Source organism: Gavia stellata, chromosome 8 (assembly GCF_030936135.1).
Source record: "Gavia stellata isolate bGavSte3 chromosome 8, bGavSte3.hap2, whole genome shotgun sequence".
Lineage (NCBI taxonomy): Eukaryota > Metazoa > Chordata > Aves > Gaviiformes > Gaviidae > Gavia > Gavia stellata.
In genome coordinates this window covers 21,524,659-21,543,407 of record NC_082601.1, presented here as the reverse complement: position 1 = coordinate 21,543,407, position 18,749 = coordinate 21,524,659, and the positions used below count along the sequence as shown (strand labels likewise).

Genomic DNA, 18,749 nt, shown 5'->3' with positions numbered 1-18,749 from the left:
AATGCTGTATACTCAACACAGCTTTTTTTCTAACTTTCACTGTGAAATTTATCGTTAAATTTTTGCTCATTGATCCGGTCCAGGGAAAGGAGAGCTTGCTTTTGCTGTGTTTCACGTTAGTGATAAAATTTCTGTTAACTTCTGAACTGGATTGGGCTTTATTGGGGAAGTCACTTAGTTTGCAATACATAAATTTAGTTATGATGCCAAAAAAAGAGGAGAAAACTGTTATTTTGCCTGTTCCAGGGAATTATGGTTTTTATCACAATGTCTCCAAGTACCTTACAAACCAGAGCATAGAGAATGGAAGCAGGACAAAGGCAAAGCCAAAAGAACCTAGGTGTCCTCTAAGCCCAATGATGTCTATCCAGTATATCGCATTTCTATCAAAGAGTCAGGAACATCTGAAATATTAAAAAACATCATGTATGTTCTATTTTGCATACAAATGTACGTATACAATCTTTAACAAACTAGCTGTGTTTCATGAAGATATCCTCCTGATTGTGAGACAGGGAATGCTACTTAGTTTGTTAGCATGTTTACTGAAACACAACACCCAGATAAGATTAGAAACTGGATCTGGATCAGTTAGCAATCCAGTGAGTAACAACATCATGAACACTACATGCAGTTTCTGCAGAACTTAGACAAAAGGTAGGATCACATTGTAAACTGACTCAGTTAACAGATCAGCAAGCAGGCTGAACCATATCTATAGTAAGTGATAGTTACTATGATAATGTAATCAGTGGCCTTAAAATAAATAAATGTCAACTCAAATTATGATTCACTAGCAGGAATGTAAATGGAAAATAGTAAAACTTTACAAATTTAGAACTTTCTTATCTAAATGGCATGCAGCTCATCAAAGAATTTTATTTTTTTTAAAAAAAGGAAAGAAATATTAGAAACTTTTCTGACCAGCTTTTAATTTTTTAAAGGGTGTTGCAGTGGGCAGGAGTTACAGCTCTTAGGAAACAATTGCAATTGCTGCAATTTTGCCAGAAAAGTTCTAATTTTATGTCAAACTTCAGTTAAAGCTCTCTATATATAAACTTTAACCATGCATTTTTTCCAAGAGAAGCAAAGTTCACATTATAGGCTAAAAGGCACCCAGTTTTAGGTGCTGTTCCAGTGATTTTCTGTGTGAAAATTCTGTTTTATTTTAATAGAGGAAAATGCTTTTGTTATGACTAATTTTTCTGAACTACGTAGTGTAATCGTAAACTATCTACCAATTTATTAGCTGGCTTCTTAGGAGTGATGATCAATAGCCAGATATCTTGGGAAATAAAGCTGATGCAACTAACAGTAAAGTAAACATTTCCACAAATGACATACTGTGTCGATACAGAAGCAAATACTGCTGTTTATAATTTAGTAACATAATACTTTTATCACGCAGAAATAAGCTTACCCAAAAGGAAAGGACTGGTTATCAACATGAATATTATTAACCAACTGGGAAATGGGACACATCATATATGATTATATACTAGCCCAGAAAATAACATTAAAACATTTTCCATCCCATGATTTAACTTTATCTTTCCTTATAGGAAAAGTACTTTTTTCTTCTAAACAAAACATGAAAGTCTAATCAAGGGGTGGGGATCTTGACTGTCACCCAATTTCTACAGCCTACTCTAGATTTCACAGTTAAATTAGCCTACCTGTGTTGGTCCAGGCTGTGACTGTTGTTTTTTCACTCTAGTCAACTTATACATGCTAGAAAAGACCTTAACTTTGTCATTTGCTGGTATGGAATTGTTTGGGGAATAGGTTTAGCCTATATTGAAAAAAGAGCTTTCTGGCTTTTTTTCCTCAGTATGAGTTTATCTCTGTTAGAACGCTTGTTGATATTATTAATATAGCTACCAGGAAATCTCAATGAATTATAACCAGACTTGACTTTTAACTTGTTGCAAGAACTAAACAAGATTTGTTTACTTTGTATCCTGACATCAAATCTATCTTGATCACAAAACATCAGCTCTGATCAAAAGAAAAGTATTACTATCTACATTATCACCAGGTAGTTAAGAATATTTTTTCAATGTAAATCTTTATTTTGCACATTTTACTTTGTGACTCCCTGGAATTAGCTACTTTAAACAAGAGAAAATAGTGTAGTGCAAGTTCTTTATATAGTCACTGCCTTCTCTACCCTATCTATTACAAGCTACTGCTTGTTATCTTATGCTGCAAGCTTTAGAGAATTTAGCTGTATTCACCCCAGATGCACCAATGGCATCTAAGTATTCAGAAGTTTATACAGATGCTAATATTAAGGAGGCCTGGGGTCTGAAGCCTGTGACAATGGAAATATTAAATAACCATTATCTCAGCATTTTAAAGCTAGCTGAGATGTATTTTATAAAGTTAATCACTTACTGTGCTTGCTAATATTAATAAAGATATTTTTCATGTGAAAGCACAGGGGCCAAGAAAATAATTTCTTATTGCTCAGTAAGGGGGTGAATAATGCATCAAAATATTTCATTTAATTTTCCCCTGAGAGAAATACCCTGGTAAAGTGTGCAGGATCCTCCAGCAGCCAACACACTCTGAGGTTAAAAAGCTGCTACTGATCCACAGCTGCTGTCCCAGCTCAAGTAGAAGGGATTTGTGCTTTTGGTGCTGGTGTTGAGTGAGAGTGCCAGATTTAAGCCTGCTGTTAATGCAAGATGCCTATACACAGAGACTTGTTACATTTACCCATAGAATATCCTGAACAGAGTAATATTATTCTTACTCTTAGATGCAGAACTTTTTTTATGGACTAGCATGTTTCTCTTTAAAAATAAAGATGGGTATTTGCTATACGGAATTGAAGATAATATGCGCTTACCTGGCTACTCAGCCTTTAGAGAAAGAGACTAGAATGTTCTGTGACTGAGAGGAACAGAGGCTAAGGAACTGCTGAGCCAGATAACCACCATGACTGCACCTTCCCAGGAGACAGAATACGTTGCAAGTGTGGAATCCAGTCCCTGGAGAACTAGGGCTTTTCAATGCAGTTCATATAAAACATGCAGGACTTCTTGTGGACACAAGTAAATAAAAAACCTTTCCAGCTACTACATGGAGTAAAAATATTTTGATAATTTAGCATAAAAATGAGAAATCACTTTGCCCATATTTCATATAAAAACAATTAAGTCAGCTTATTTTTTTTAAAAGCATATTTTAAATCTGGCAGTTTTTCTACTGGAGTACTGTACATGATGTTTTAAAGAGCTTCTAACCAGAAGAGTCACTGTTACAGAGCTAAAATTTACACTGTGTTTACATGCATACTGTTAACCATCTAGATTTGACACAGATAAAAACTAAGATGCTGATCCTTATTTTGACAAACAGGACAGGTCTATACTTCAACCCACTTGCTGTATAATAAATAAAATTTCAGTATTAGAAGAACAAAAATGTTAAAATAGAGTTCGAAATCAAAATAAGGCAGTGCAGGATTATCAGTGTAGAGAAAAGCAGGTTCCTATACCTCCTTTCCCAGACAAAATCAAGGTTGGTTAATAAATTAAAGGTTGACATACAGCAGGTATTTAATTCCCATTTCATTTAAAAACAAATGGAGTACAAGGTAACAGATACCCATATGATGCACGTGCTATTTTGCTTGCAAATTTTAGCAGATATAAAATTTCTGAAGCTATGTTTCCTCACTGAATCTACTGGTTCCTAATTAGACCAAATGACTCCGTAAATTTGAGATACGATCAGAAGTCCACAAAAGCCAGTCCCGTATTTCATAAAAACTGTTAAATATTTAGGAAATCTAGACACTTCCACATTTTTTTCCATGCTTCATTTAAACTTTGATCAGCAAGACTCTGCTTTTATAAATTCCGTATTGACATATTCATAAACTGGCTTGGGAAAAACATAAAGGTTTTGTTACAATGAAATTTAAGATCTTACATACACCTCAGAGTCAGGAGCTATGGCATTTCTCCAAAATAGTTCACAGTTCCCGCAGTTAATACAGTACTGCAAAATGGCACTAAAGTGCGTAAGTATCTGAATGTTTGTTGGGCTAAAAGGTGCTGTGCAAGCTTAAGCTACTGCTTTGCCATTATATACAAGATCATTTTTCTTTGGGGAGGGGGTTACTAGTTCTGGAATGCCACTGATTTTAATTTTAATGAAGGATTGTCTACCTTTCACCTTTCTAAAAGATGTAAATGCCCCCTTTCTGATTCTTCTGTTTGTCAAGAAAATTAAAAAAGAAAATAGTACACTCTAAAAATGCATTTCAAGATAATTTACCAGAAATGGTATTGTAAAAAAAAAAAAAAAAAAAAAAGGAAGAACACATGGTACCCCAGATGAAAAGTGGACATGCTCTTTGTAACTAGCTATGGATCTTCTGCTCAAATGAACATGCTGTTCATGTTTATCAAAACATGAGTACTAAACTACTATAAATAAAATACATACAGTACAGAACAGTTAAAACTTTTTTGTACAATAGTTACTTATACATTAAACTTACCATCTTTTCAGATATGTTGAAAATTAGGACTCTAAACATGATTATTTCAAAGTATCATTTTTAACAATCTTGCACAGGCCCGACAATCAAAAACACGAAGCTTTGATTCAGATAGCTTGGCAGGTTTCACATACTTTGATAGGTAGGCTACTTTGAAATATGTTGGGTGTGGTTTTTTTCTTACGCATTTTATTCTTATCAAAAGACAGTTTGATTATTTTTATTTAAATCTTTACATGAGCTGTTTTTGTGCAATACCACTGCCAGTGTAGCTTGAGAAAACAAAATGTGTCTGGAACATTGACTATAGTCCAAGTGTTGTCTACCTCTTAAAAAAGTAAGATTCTAGGAAATCCAGTGTGAGTGCATTTTAATACAGGAAGTCAGTCCTAGAATAATTTTAATATTAAACAGGTACTGTTTCTACCACTGGTGATTTGATGCACTCTTCGTGCAGTCTGCTCTTTTCTGGGAGGTTTAGTGAATTCTCAGCAGGGTGTTCTTGTACATGACTGTCGCCATTCAAAGCTGAAACAAAGCCATCTTGAGAAGGACCTTTCAAGTATGAGTGAAATTCCACTTGAGGGTGACTTGGCCTATGCTCAGTGTATAAACTGTTACATGGAGCACTGCTATCACCTTCAGAAGATGAGCAGCAAACAATCACTGAGGGGTTTGCAGAAGGGTAATGAGGGCTGCTAAAAGTTTCCTCTGATTGCCGTGTGTAGTCAACAAACTGTTCTGAAGTCATGTTGTAAGGCACCAGAGAAAGACTACCATTCTTGACAGCACCCCTTTCTGAATAAGTCTCACCGATCTGGTTAGCAGTGCCAGCAACATGGTTCTCTATTTGGTAATACAGATTTGAAGAGTTAGTATAGTATGAGGCATTTTTAGAGTGGTTGTCATGCACAGCAGTTCCATCAGAGTAGCAAAGGACAGTAGGAAGAGGCACCACATCAGCATGGGAGCCCATGCTTTCTACAAAATCATCTGCTTTTTCTTCCTCCTCCTCTTCCTCCTCATCTTCGTCTTCCTCTTCATCATCATCTGATTCACTAGGGGCTAAACTCTGTGTGCTAGAATCTGTAACTCCACTACAAAAGCTACTCCCATCTTCCTCTTCCTCCTCTTCCCCCGGGCAGTCCAAGTCCTCGGCTGACTGAGAACGCGTAACCGCAGCCGGAGGTTCAGTTTCAATCTCAAAATTTTCTGCAATTGAATATTCAACCGGATGTGGTCCTGGACTCATAGAACTAGTGTGTGCACTGTTCTCACTGTGGCAGCCATTTAGTGCTGGAACTTGCTGCTCTCTATTTTTCTCCAATTCCAGTTTCATTATTGTGTGCAAAAAGTGAGTCCGTACACGGATAGGATTAAATTCAATTCTACCTGCTGTATTGCTACACCCTTCTTTAGTGCAACCACACGGAAAAGACATACGATCCACCTTTTAAAAGAAAGAATACAGATTAAAAATACATAGCATAAGGCTGGTGATATGACAGAACCTAGACAGCCTAGAGAAATACACTAGTGAAGTGGGATTCACCTTGAGAAGTACTTGTAAGAATACTTGAAAGCTAACAATAATTCAGAGGGTTAGCCCTGGAATTTAGCACTACTGATAGGAACAGTAAGGGACCCATACATGCAATGATGTTGCAGAGTAGGAAAAATATGTTTCTGTTCCATAGGTGAAAGCATTACACAGTGGAACAAAAAAATAGGTAGTTTTTCTTTTTATGGATCTGCTACAGCTTTATGTCATGTTGTGCTCAAACCCAGGCAAAAGCATTACCAGAAAGAGTCTTAAAATTTGTTAAAAAAATTACAGAAACTAGAAACCTACTGGAACAAAATGGATTATATATAACAACCTTTATAAAGTGACCAATGTGGACACACTTGACCACAGAAAATAGGAATAAAAACTCAAGTACATTTTAAAAGATATTCCAGTCAATTGTAGATGCAATATTGTAAGCTCAACAGTCTGTGGGCAGAACTTCTTATATATCTCATAATAGCCATCTTAAACTTCCAAAAATGTGACTGAGTCCACAAGCCAGATAGTTCAATTAGATAGCTTAAGGTCTATGATTTTCATCTACACTGTAATACCTAAACATCAAATATGATGCAGAAGAGAACCATAAAACACAATCTAGTCCATCTTCCCCACATGTTAAGATGAAAACAGCAAAGGGAATATATTATTTAGAATAGCAGAGAGAGTTCAGCTTGGATTTAAGAAATGATGAAAAATTCATTCAGGAAGAAATCAACTCAGCTGCATAACAGTGACTCAGGAGAATTAGCGGAAACATCTTTTAGGGAACATTTGGGGACATTTACAGCTGTACATAGGACACTATGTAAATGTACAATACGAACTACCTTTTCAGCCTGAAGAGGAAAAACTACCTGCTATATTAGCAGATGTATTTTTTTATTGCTTACATGCAAATTTATCATGCATGCATTTTAAGTAAGTACCATGCATGTTAAATAAAGGACAGTACCACAGAGTTTCATTTATTGTTTCTCACGGAGTTTGGACTGTAATTCACATTTGAACAGCATGTGAATTATCTCTAAAATAAAAAGTAATATCCTTTCTGAAATCTGCAGGCTACTGATTCTTCTGTGGTCTGCATCTGCATATTTAGATAAAGGCCAAAGAGAAATATGAGAGGCAGAGTATCTGTGTAAGAACAAAAAAAAAAAACCACAAAGTATGTGTCTAAACCAATCATAAAATAAATAAAAGACATTTAAAGAGATTGTTTGTATTGCACACTATATACTCTTAAATCTCTGCCACAAGTGTTATCATTTAATAATTAAATTAATTAAATTCCAGTAGTTATAACTACAACAAAAAAATATACACGCATGTGCGCACGCACACACTCCTCCCCTTTCCAGTTAAATAATGACAGTAATATAGACATTTACCTGACATTTTATGCCTGCCAGACTGCAAGTGCAAGTTTCTGGATCACAGAACACACGGCAGTCACAGCCACAATCCTCTCTGGACAGGCGGATGGCCCGCAGCTCGTGTTTTTCTTCCACATCAATCTTCTTCACTCCAGAAGCTCGCAGCAATGCCCTTCGCTTTTTTGTTGGCAGGGGTTGTAGAAAGAAGTACTCATCTACTTCAGTGTTGTCTAGATCAATATCATCATCAGAGATGTCATCCAGTGTCAGCGTATTAGCTTCCTCAGATTCCACTGTACCATTCTTTGTCATCTGTTGCACAGAACAATTAACAAAGTCCTTAAACTATACTCATACATATATATATGTGTCATAGATGTAAATATGTGTAATGCATTATGAATGTGGAAAGCTGTATGTAAAAATGCTGCATGACTGCTGGTAAGTTCCAAAATACGATTACAGATGGGGTGAAAAGGCAGTTTTTTCACATTTAACATGTGAATTAAATACACATTTTTAGTTTCATGTTTGTCAGGAAGCTAATTTTTTTTCTAACTTTCTAATTTCTTATCTGTTCTTTATGTCCTTTATCATTTGCCATTGTTTGCCACATCTATCTCATGCCTTTCTAAAATTCTCATCTTTTCTATATTATTTCGTAAGATAATTTTTGAGCCCTTAATTGATTCTAGTTCCTGTCTCTGGGCTCTTTGAAATTCTTCAATATCCCTTTTAGGTAGTAATTTTACTACCAACACTGTTTCACATTATGATGCATCACAGATTCGTAAAATGGTGTATTTTTTTTATCTACTATTTGCTATCCTGTTCCTCTTTAGCCTGACAAGTTGTTTGATGTTTGTACAGCTGAGGTCACAAAGCAGTATTTCCAATTAATCATTTGGGCAGATGCCTGTATTTGCTTCTTGAGTTGACAATTCTAAGCCTGGAAGTCACTTAATTTTTGCCCCTTTCTACCTACATTACTTCATGTTTGTTGCAGTGTATTTCACAGTGCTGATGCATACTTCTAAGTTCCTTCTAGTCCTCTTTGGCCCTGAAAATAACCCATTTACCTTTGTGTTGTCATACATTTTAGTACTTCACTAACCACCCCAGATTATTCTTAGGTAGTTAATGAATGAATGAACTTAGAAAAAAAAGGAAGTGGTTAACCTCGTGTGGAAGATCTTGAGAAAGGTTTTTAGATGATTTGTGCTCCTTTCCTAGGGATATGAATTTTTGAGCCTCTATAGATACAAGTATCCTGGCACTATATTATTACCTACGTATAGCCTTGCTCTCAAACCTTTCAAAATTGTTTTCAAATGGCCGTCAGCATCAAGCACAAACATCCAGTACCACTTTCATAAGATAGCACACTTCTGTGCCATACTCCTTTAACTTGTCTCATATAGAAAGGGGTGTATATATTCAAGGAGAAAAGAAAAAACAAATTACTGCACTGAAGAAAGGTTAATTTTTCCCATCCATGGTAGAGCTCACTGGTTTTATCTGCCATATAACACAACCACAGGGTTTATAAAAGTTCTACAGAGAAAATTACTGGAGAATCAAAAGCATATAAAATGTTAAAAAAAGTTCAGAGAGATGATGACACTCACTACAAAAAGTATATTTTCTCAGTCTCAGATTACTCAGATTGAGCATCGTACGACATAGCAAACGTGAAGCAAGTGCAGTTATATGATTTATTTTGTCGAATAATAAATCCTTTGTCTTGTATTACTGTTCTATGAAATAATTTTCCTTAAAATGGAAAAACAAACGAACAAATGATTCCCAATGTTCACCCTGCTCTACGTAATGTTCTCAATTGATGACGTTGCTGATTTACACTATCTGAGCACCTGGTCTCATACTTTTATACATAAAACATGGTGCAGCTATGTGATAATTATACACCAGTGAAGTCTCAAGTCTCATTTGCATTAACAGTTTCATCATGGGCATCACCATGACCTCAGAGAAACGGGCCGCAGTGAATGTAATTTGAACGTTTCTTACCTATAGCAAAATAGCCATTCAATGCATTTCAATGTTTAGACATTTAACAATTATGACTGTAAAAATAACTCCCCTTTTTTCTGATATTAAATCCTGTCACCTCCACCTAGTTATGCTTCTTATGTGTAAGTCCTGTATCTTACCTATTCCACTATTTCTGCTTTTATTACATTCCCAACTGTTTCGGTTTCCCATTTATATTAACCGTTTGTCCTTTCCACAATCTTTTGGACTGTAACTGTCATTTAAAGCATTATTGAATTACTTGACAGTGATCCCCTACTGACTGTTTACTCTTTTTTGTAATTGCAGTTTTGTGTTTGTAACAACTATGTAAGACAATCACAGAAAAAAAACCCTGATTATTCCTGACCTGTAAAGTCAGGTTAAAAGCAGTACTCTTCCCTTTGAAGGAGAAGAGTCTCAGTGTCATGACTGGCAGTCCTTACATACAGTGTATGCGTACACATTACACTGCACAAAGAAAAATTCTCCTGAGATCAGTAATCATCCGTTCTTAGCAATTCAGTACCATATTTAGTTCATGCAGAGGTGTTCTGCCACTTCCACAACTCCGCTTTAGAAGCATTATTGGTTCCTTCTCTTTTCAATGTATTCTCCATCTTTCTCTGTAACTGCAGCCGTCAGAGTTTAGTGCCTTCATTTTATTTCATGTGTCAGTTTATTTACCATGTCTGTTACTCCTGTAACATTCAAATCCCTTTATGTGCTTACACTTCCAGCTCTTTCTTCATCTTAAATGCAGGCATTTAAGGACATTTTCAAAATGTCCTCTCAAACTTCCTCCAGAGTATTTTCTTACTCTATTTTCTGTTATTCATTCGCTTTACAGTGGCTAGGAAAAGGGGATAATAATAGCTCCTTAATCAATTCTGCCTGGCCATGGGGCAATGGAGAGGTTATTTACACCAGGTATTTCAACGTATGAGTTCAGTAAGGTAGGAGAGACAACATTAGAAGTCATCCTTTATCTGTATAATCTATGGCGAGAGACAGGTAAATCCACAGAATAATTAAATGCATCTTGATTCAGCTGTCTGAAGCTAGTGGGAGGGAATACTCCACCATACATGCAACTCAGCCTGAATGTTCAAATCCAGAATGGCATTCTCAATTTTTTTAATATTTTTCATTTTCTGTTACCCAAGTACAACTAAGTACAGTGTATTTATGTTTCTTTCCTTTTTTTTTTTTTATATAATAGGAGAATGACCTACCTAAGAAATTCTGATTTCTCTAGTTTTAAATACACAAGGCTCAAAGGCTCAAACCACCCCTTAAGCAGATCATTGTTATTTAATTGCCTATCAGAATTTAAGTTTGAAACTGGGGAAGGGGAAGAATTCTAATCCCTGCTTCTGTAATCATTTTAGTAATTTATTCAATTGCTATTTAATAAAAATTAAGTTTCAGGGCTCTTACACATGAGATGAATGCTGTAACTGCTCAGCTTACAAAGCCACCTATAGAACCATACCAAACCTGCCACATATTTCCCCTCCTCCTCCTGCAAATCTTAACTGCTTTGCTACACAGCAGTAGAGCATTAAGGAATGGACTCCAGTTACATGCTGAATACTGTATGCATCCTGCTGGCTGCTGTAAATTCAAATGCCTGGGCATCAAGTGGGATTAGACAGCAGTTTGCCATTTCAAAGCATCTTAGCTCCCAGCTCCTTTGCTGGATGACTTCCTTGTTGTCTCCTCTGATTTTTTTTCTCAATTTTGTCACACAAAGAACAAATGAATTAATAAAATGAAAGATTTGAACATTTCTCAAAGAAGTAATTGGGTAACTAAAGATGGAGGAAGATTATCAAGAACCATCAAATACATTTTCCAATACAGAAGTTCAGGGGGACATTAAGTTCTCTTGATTGTCGTAATATTGCTCATCTGAATTAAACTTGATATGTAGATGGGTAAAATTTCTCTCATAAAGCTAAAGGTTAATGTCATAACAACAGAACAAGGCAAGGGCCAATGAATATGTGAAGCCTTTGGGTGAAATCCACTTAAACTCTGTAAAACGTGAAAAATTCAGGTTAGATGCCTTTGCCTGCCCTAGCTGGAAATGATTCCTTATAATTTCCCAGAAAGGAAACCAACTGTGTCCACAGACCCAGGAGCCTTAACATCACTAGGTCATGCTAATCACTTCACTAGACTTTAATTTAAGGAGACATTATGAGTAAGCAATAAGCAGTCTTCCAGCTAATTTATTGTGCTTACTCATAATGTTTTCTCAAATGACAATGTATTAAAGTAAAGCCTACCTCATACCTTTCATCTTGACAAGCTGCCTTTTATGTTCAGATTGCCATTAGAATTTTCACACTCTGCTGCTAACAAGTGTTTATGCCACTGTCAGCAGTGTTTACACCAAAGTGCTGGTGCTAAATGCCTAAAGTGACTTGAAGATGATTTTAAAGTCTTTATCTGCTTTTAATTAAGAGAAGTTTCTTATTTGGCTCTTCGCTTTTAGCAAGTAAAATAATAAACAGTACCTAATATTATGGAGACTCAATTCCAATATATTCCCGTATTTCTATTTTTTTTAACAAATTCTACAAGACAGAATGCTTTCTACCTACAGACTTGCATATTTTAATCCAATGCAAAAAATTAAAAGAACAGGGAAACAGAAATTAGAAACCACACTGAAAATACTACTTTCTGTTTCCATAATGATTTTCAAACAGAAAAACCTTTTTGAGCAAACTTTGCCCTATTTAATTTTCTCATTTTCTCCATTTTTCTGTGCAGATGTACAGTAATTTAGATGACAATCCTGATTAGTACATTTTCATTGAAGATCATAATCGCTGACATTGTCACCTTAGAATGCTACAGCGTCTCCTTTTTCTGTTCATTTAGAAACCATGTGAATGACCAAGCAGCTCTTTCATCCCTATAATGGGAAATCAGCAAGGCCCAGTTGTCTTTAGCAAATAAAACATGCTCAGTGCTTTACAGTGACTCTTCACTGTAATTCAGTGAGTCGTGGATTCACTTTTGGGAGGCAAAGCGTTGGGGTTTTTTAAATATTTTTACCCCAAGTGTATTATTAGGGATGCAACTAAACTGAGTTAAATGGATTAGTTCAAAAAGGAAGTTTTCTGTTCCCTATGTTTTTATATAAGCTCCAGAGTAAAGAGAAATATTTTACTCTAGTAAAAGATTTAACACTAGTAAGATGTTACCATTTTTAAGCCACTTTCAGGATTCTGAAGACCTAACCACAATTTCTTGATATATGAATTGAAACTTTGGAGCCAGTTTAGCAGTCTCAGAACATGCTAGTAAACTATTCCCACATCAACTGCTGAGGATCAATGAAGAAAGAATGCAACCACTGCTGAATTAAGGGGAAAGAACTTTTCTGTTTGGTAAAAGGAAACAATTAAAATTAGGACAGAGGGAGGAATGCGAATCAGGCTTTCATTATTCACTGAATACTTAAGAAGAGATTTTGCAGGAACTTAACAGTCACAGTAAAGATTATCATCCACTCAAAGAAGTGAGTGGGGAGATGGAAGAACACGTTGTATTTGGAAGAGGAGCAGAAAGTAGAGTCTGCATCCCAAAAAAAGAGTGGGCTGGAGTGAAGTAAGTTAATGAAGACAGGACATCCATCCCAGCCAAGAGGAGAATTATGAAAGTACAAAGAGCCAAGCTCTACTCCATACAGATGAAGGCTAAAAAGCCTCATCCAATCTTTAGAGGTAAATAGGATCCGTGATTTTTCTTGATTTACTTTCTAGCTATCAAAAGAAAAGGAAAAGTGAAATATTTGCATGCCTTACTATTCTTTACTCACTCCACTGGGGATTCCTCTCTTTGAGCTGATTCCTGGAAGTCAGCCAAGGGATCTACACAGAGTCATTGGTTACAGTGACACAGCTCAATTCACACTTGATGCTCTGAAGATCCTGTGATGCAAGATGTTTAGAGGTATAATCTCTATCTAGTGATAAGTCACTAATGCTCTAGCCTTTGGTTTCAAATCTGTCCAAATATCCATCTTTAATTTGCCTTTGTCCTGAGTGGTTTTATTTTTGTTTGTTTTCATTATGACAGTTCAAATATTATGAAGTATTTAAGAATCTATTTAGCTATTCAAATAAAAAACAATTAGGAGACTGAAAAAAGTAATTGCAATAATAAGGGTCATATACACTTCTTTAGGAGTTCAGACATAGAACTCATGAACATATTCTTAGTCTATGGGAAAAATGCTGAAAGGCATTTCTTAAACTTGGAGGGTGCCAGTTTGCTCTGGACAACTGTACTAGTATCTGAAACAGAGATACAATGTCATGAAAGAAGGGGCTATGGAGCACAGCAGTTCAGTTACAATTCTAAATAATGTTCACTTTTAAATACAGGTTTCATCTGAAAAAGAGCCCAGAACACATATAACACATGTAATACAGGAAGTGTTTCATCTACTACAAAAACATAACAAAACCAGAAGTTTTGCCACCAGTTTTAAAGAGGCAGAAGGGACACTTCCAAGAACACAGTCCCCTTCCTATTTCCCTCTACTCAAGTACACAGTTTCTTTCCTGTCCTATGCTATATTTAAAAAGACACCTTCAAAACCATAGCCAAGATTTGTTCTGACTAGCCAAACTGATATAGCCAGTTAATTTGTCTGACACATTTCTTCTTTAATACAGACATCCTTTCGTGAAATATTAAAGACACACTATCGTAGAAATTGGTACACTGAAAAAAGAAAATATTTTTTAGTATTACTGTTTCTTACTTTTTGCAAAATTCGCTCAAGTTGGCCAAGAAAATAAGCTGTTTCACTTTCTGTACTTCAGATGTTACCATGCCCTTGTCTAATAGGGCACTATGCAAGGGCTCAGAAGACTCATTCTCTTCCTGGCACTTCCAGACTTCTGCTGGACACCCTGTTCAAGGTTAACTTCCACCACCCTCTGCCTTTGTTTTCCCCTCTGTAGAAAACAGAGAGTAAACAACAACCTCCCTATAAAGCACTCTGAGGTACACATCAACAAGAGCTACAGCAGCACTTGGTAATATCGAACAAAAATAGGTCTTCAGTAAAATAAAAAAATAAAAAAAAAAAAAGAAAACAGCCATTGTTCCGATTGAAAATGGAATGACAGAAAGGAAATGGTTTTGTTTAAAACACACTCATTGGGCCCATATAGCTCTGATACTGCTCATTTAAATAAATAAGGCAGGGATCAAAGTCTGGAATAATTTTTACCTTTAATTTTAGAGAATTGAGTTTTTCCTCCCTTAGATGCTCTCTTAGCATCTCTCGGTGAAGCCTCTCCTGTTCCATCGCAAACTCTCCGAGTGTGTACTGGCGCACGCTGTTGTGGCGAGTAGACATTCCCAGTGTGCTTCCCCCTTGGCTGGGAACACTAGTGAAACCTTGCCTTCTCGTGAAGTAATACACAGTAACACAGTTAAAATGGACATTTTTTGTTCTCTTCCGCTTCTCTCTCTTCAGGATTGAAGAAGCTAGAACAGATGCAGATTACAATATGAACGATAACTTGCAGTCATATAGCAAATTCATCACTTGTGTAGTTCCATTTAACCTTAACAATACCTATGTACACACTAAAGTTCAGAGGCGTGCAGTCTAAATGAGGAGATAACATTAGAAATATTTACCATATATGCAAACCTAGAAGCCATTACAAACTGCTACAATCATGAACACTATTGTGTTTTACCAAGGAAGCAAATAAATCCCAGCAAAAAGAACTTCTTTCACAGTGTCACCTCAAAGACAGTGATGCGCTGACTTACTCCTCTTCAAAACTCTGCAAACAAAACAACGTTGCATATGACAGCAGTGAGGAGAACAGCAGACCCATGTCTCTCACAGGTCTATACACACCGTTACTATTCTGTCAGCAAGGCTTAGCTGTAGAGATCTATAACAACATCTTTAAAGCATTGGATCACATTGGCAGTAAAGATTCCTATCTCTTATAATCTAAAATGTGATAAATTAGTGTTAGAAAAACTATAAAGGCAATATGTTTAGTGTTTCAGACTGTGTCAGAAATTCATATTGTCATCACAGAATAATACAGGAATAATGCTGATTAACAATCAGAACCACTTCCTTTTTCTTTACCTCCATCCTTCTTTCTGCTGCCATCCACTGAATACACGTATGTGTGTGTGTATATATTAAAATGTGTAGAATTTTGAGAAAAAATTAAATCTAGTCTTTTACAATTCTTTTCTGATTCCTCTCACTCTCGTGCTCAGTTTTTCTTATACATACATGCGGTATCATATAAAATGGATTTATTTAAAAACAAATGCCAAATTTTAACTGTTAAATATTGTTTTTTTTCTACAGACATTTAGTAACTTCTTCCAAAGGTACTGACTCATTGTTTCTCACTGGTAACAGTGGTAAGCCTTTAGAGAAAAAAAGAAAAAAAAAAAAGAGACACAAATGTTAGAGAAAGATAAGAGACACTCCTTGATTTTTTAAGATGAGCAGCCTGATTTATTTGATTTATTGTAAAATGGCAATAGGATGTTGAGAATGCAGATAAGTCATTGCTTTGCAGTTTACAGGCAACAATTGGGCAGGTGTGAATGAGATATCTAACTGCTAGAATTCAGGCAGTAGAATGATTTAAAAGGTGCCTGACCACTCTTTGAAGACTTGGAACCATTCTATAAAAGCACTAAGAGCAAGATGATGTACACTGCTAATCTAAAATTGCACTGTCTCTAGAGATTGGAAGCACTTGGCCTTCAGCCTTGGTTTTGTTACAGGTCTGGTTTATTGTCACAGTTAAAACACAGTTCATTCTCTAATGTTATTATGTAGTCAAATGTTAATCACCACAAATGTAAAAACCCCAAACTTGTACATGAAGTAATTCAGTCCAAAAATAGCATAATCTACCTAACTATATGAAAAACAAGTATATTAGAAAACACAGTCCTGTAACCAAATTATAGACAGTATGCTCTACTGACATAACCATAAAACTATTTGGGGCTCAGTAAAACATTGTAACAGTATTATTTTTCCTAAATACTGATAAGCAGCTAAAAGTATGGTTTATTATATAAATAGCATGCACTTCTTCAGATATGCTGCAGGTATGTTAGATTATAAATATAAAACAGATAAGTAAGCTCAGGTCCTATATTCCCCTTACATGCTCTCAAGTGATGAGTGTCCCAAAGAAAGATGTAGGATGTAAATAGAGGAATCGAAAGACAAATTCTGTTGCTTTAGGCATGTTCAAACTTACATCCAAGTTTAAGCAAATCTCAGTATCAACAGAGCCTGTCAAAAATATTTATAGGAAGCTTTTAGTGGGGGAAGAGGGTTATTTTGTTAGAAGAGACTAGCTGATAGGGGTGTGTCAATTTTGCATGATATTAAATATTGTTTTAATGTACTGTTCTTTTTCATATATGCCACAGTTTCAAAACAGAACTATCTTCAATAACCCAAATTTTTAGGGTTTGGAAGTCAGGGTAATTTTGATATTGTGACATTCTCTTTCAATTTAGCATGAAAGCAAATACTCTGAGTCAGAACCTGCACTGCCTATATGATCTGATCTTACACGCGAGAAAGCGCAAATTAAAAAATCCTGCTTCTGCTGAAGGAGGTATCTAAACCATTCTGGGATGTATCCAATTTCTGATAAAACAGTATTGATGTTATTTGGACCTCAACTGGATCTTGCCTCTATTTTGGAAGAAATATTGACAGCTACTGAAGGGCAAGCAGCTTTTTTACCAAGTAAAAGAACCAGCCACAAATGGACTGAGAGATAAAACTATAGTAAAATACTAAAGGAGAGAAAAGATAGAATGTTGATCTTAAAAATATACATATATGCTTCATGAGGAAATAGAAGGTAATTGTGCCTGTAAATCACACAAGCTAGCGAATGCCTTTGAATCTTCATCTGTAAACTTCAGTATCTACCACATAAGGGCTACATTTATAGTAATCTGTTTTAGACCTTAGCTATGGAACTCCTGACATGGCTGCTTACTGGCAGGAATACCAAATGCTGCAGTAGAAGTGCTTCCACTCTTTTAAATCTGTCAGTCTCTTTATGGAAGAGATACTGCTTTCATACTACTTTCTATACATAAAGAAATCAACCTCAAGTTTTATTCACATGCGACACACTAATATTAATAGTTAAATGAAGCTAGGCAGAAGACTCCGTGATCTAATTACTTCCAGCTGAAAAAAGAATGTCATCTATGATAAAAACTAAATTACATGAACTACCTTTTCCACTATGTGGATTTTGGGGAGGGGTAGGGGTGCCCATATGTGTGCTGTCAAAATTTAGAACATGAATTTCATACATTGCTGTATGTTTATGCCTAAAAGTTTGGTCAGCAGTCTCTCTCAGTAAGACTGTAGTTGTCATGAGCTGTCTTAAAGAACCCATTCATGCATTTCTTCAACTTTTTGTACTTCTTATCACTTTTAGTAATTAAATTATCAATGCCACACCATCAAAGTTGTTTGTTTGGGTTTTTTTAATATATCACTGACAAAAACTGTGTTAAAATAGAATTAAGCTGCACTTCAAGAAAATGGTAGCATACTGTAACTGCAACACCACCAGCACTATAAATCTAGCCCTGTACAACCATATTGAAGACAGCATGAGAGCTGACATGCGTTTGTTGTAAATGTCATTAAAGTTCATGGTTTTATTTATTAATGTTGCAATTCTGAGTCAGACAAATTATATGATAAACTGTATAAGTAAAGAAGCATGTAAACATTCAGAGCCCTCAGATTAAACATGATCATTTTTTTCTGAAACACATACTATCTTTTGGGTTTGATTCTGTCTCACCCAAGAGCTCATTAAAGGGAAGACCTAAGGCTCTGTGAATAACTCTATAGTCATCTCTTCTATGTTACTTCTAGGAAGTAGTTTGAATATATTCATATTTATGAGAATGTTGTTTACAAGAACAAGGCAGGAACTACAAAAGATTACAGAATTTTATTTGATTACCCAAAAGCATAAAGATGTCAGTGAGGGGACTGCAGAGGGACCACCTCAGTAACCAAGGACACAAAAGGAAGCACAGCCGGCACTGCAAAGGCACTATGTTCTCGCTCTACCATACTTCCTAAATCTCTGAGCAGAGGGCTGCCTTAATGTGACCTCAAGAAAAATTATTATTAGATATTGAATGGAAACGTTGAACATTTTCC

General features: G+C 35.8%; 1 protein-coding gene across 2 annotated transcripts in view; it reads right to left on the bottom strand.

The window, feature by feature from the left end:
* Positions 1-4,922: 4,922 nt before the first annotated feature.
* The window catches only part of CSRNP3 (cysteine and serine rich nuclear protein 3), an 86,774-nt gene continuing 72,947 nt past the window's right edge, over positions 4,923-18,749 (bottom strand). For both annotated transcript variants that reach the window (XM_059820659.1, XM_059820660.1), the window contains exons 4-6: positions 14,760-15,019; positions 7,478-7,774; positions 4,923-5,966 (exon numbers count right to left, since the gene is read on the bottom strand). In XM_059820659.1, the coding sequence (XP_059676642.1) occupies positions 4,923-5,966; positions 7,478-7,774; positions 14,760-15,019 (1,601 nt within the window). The remainder of the gene's footprint in view (positions 5,967-7,477; positions 7,775-14,759; positions 15,020-18,749) is intronic.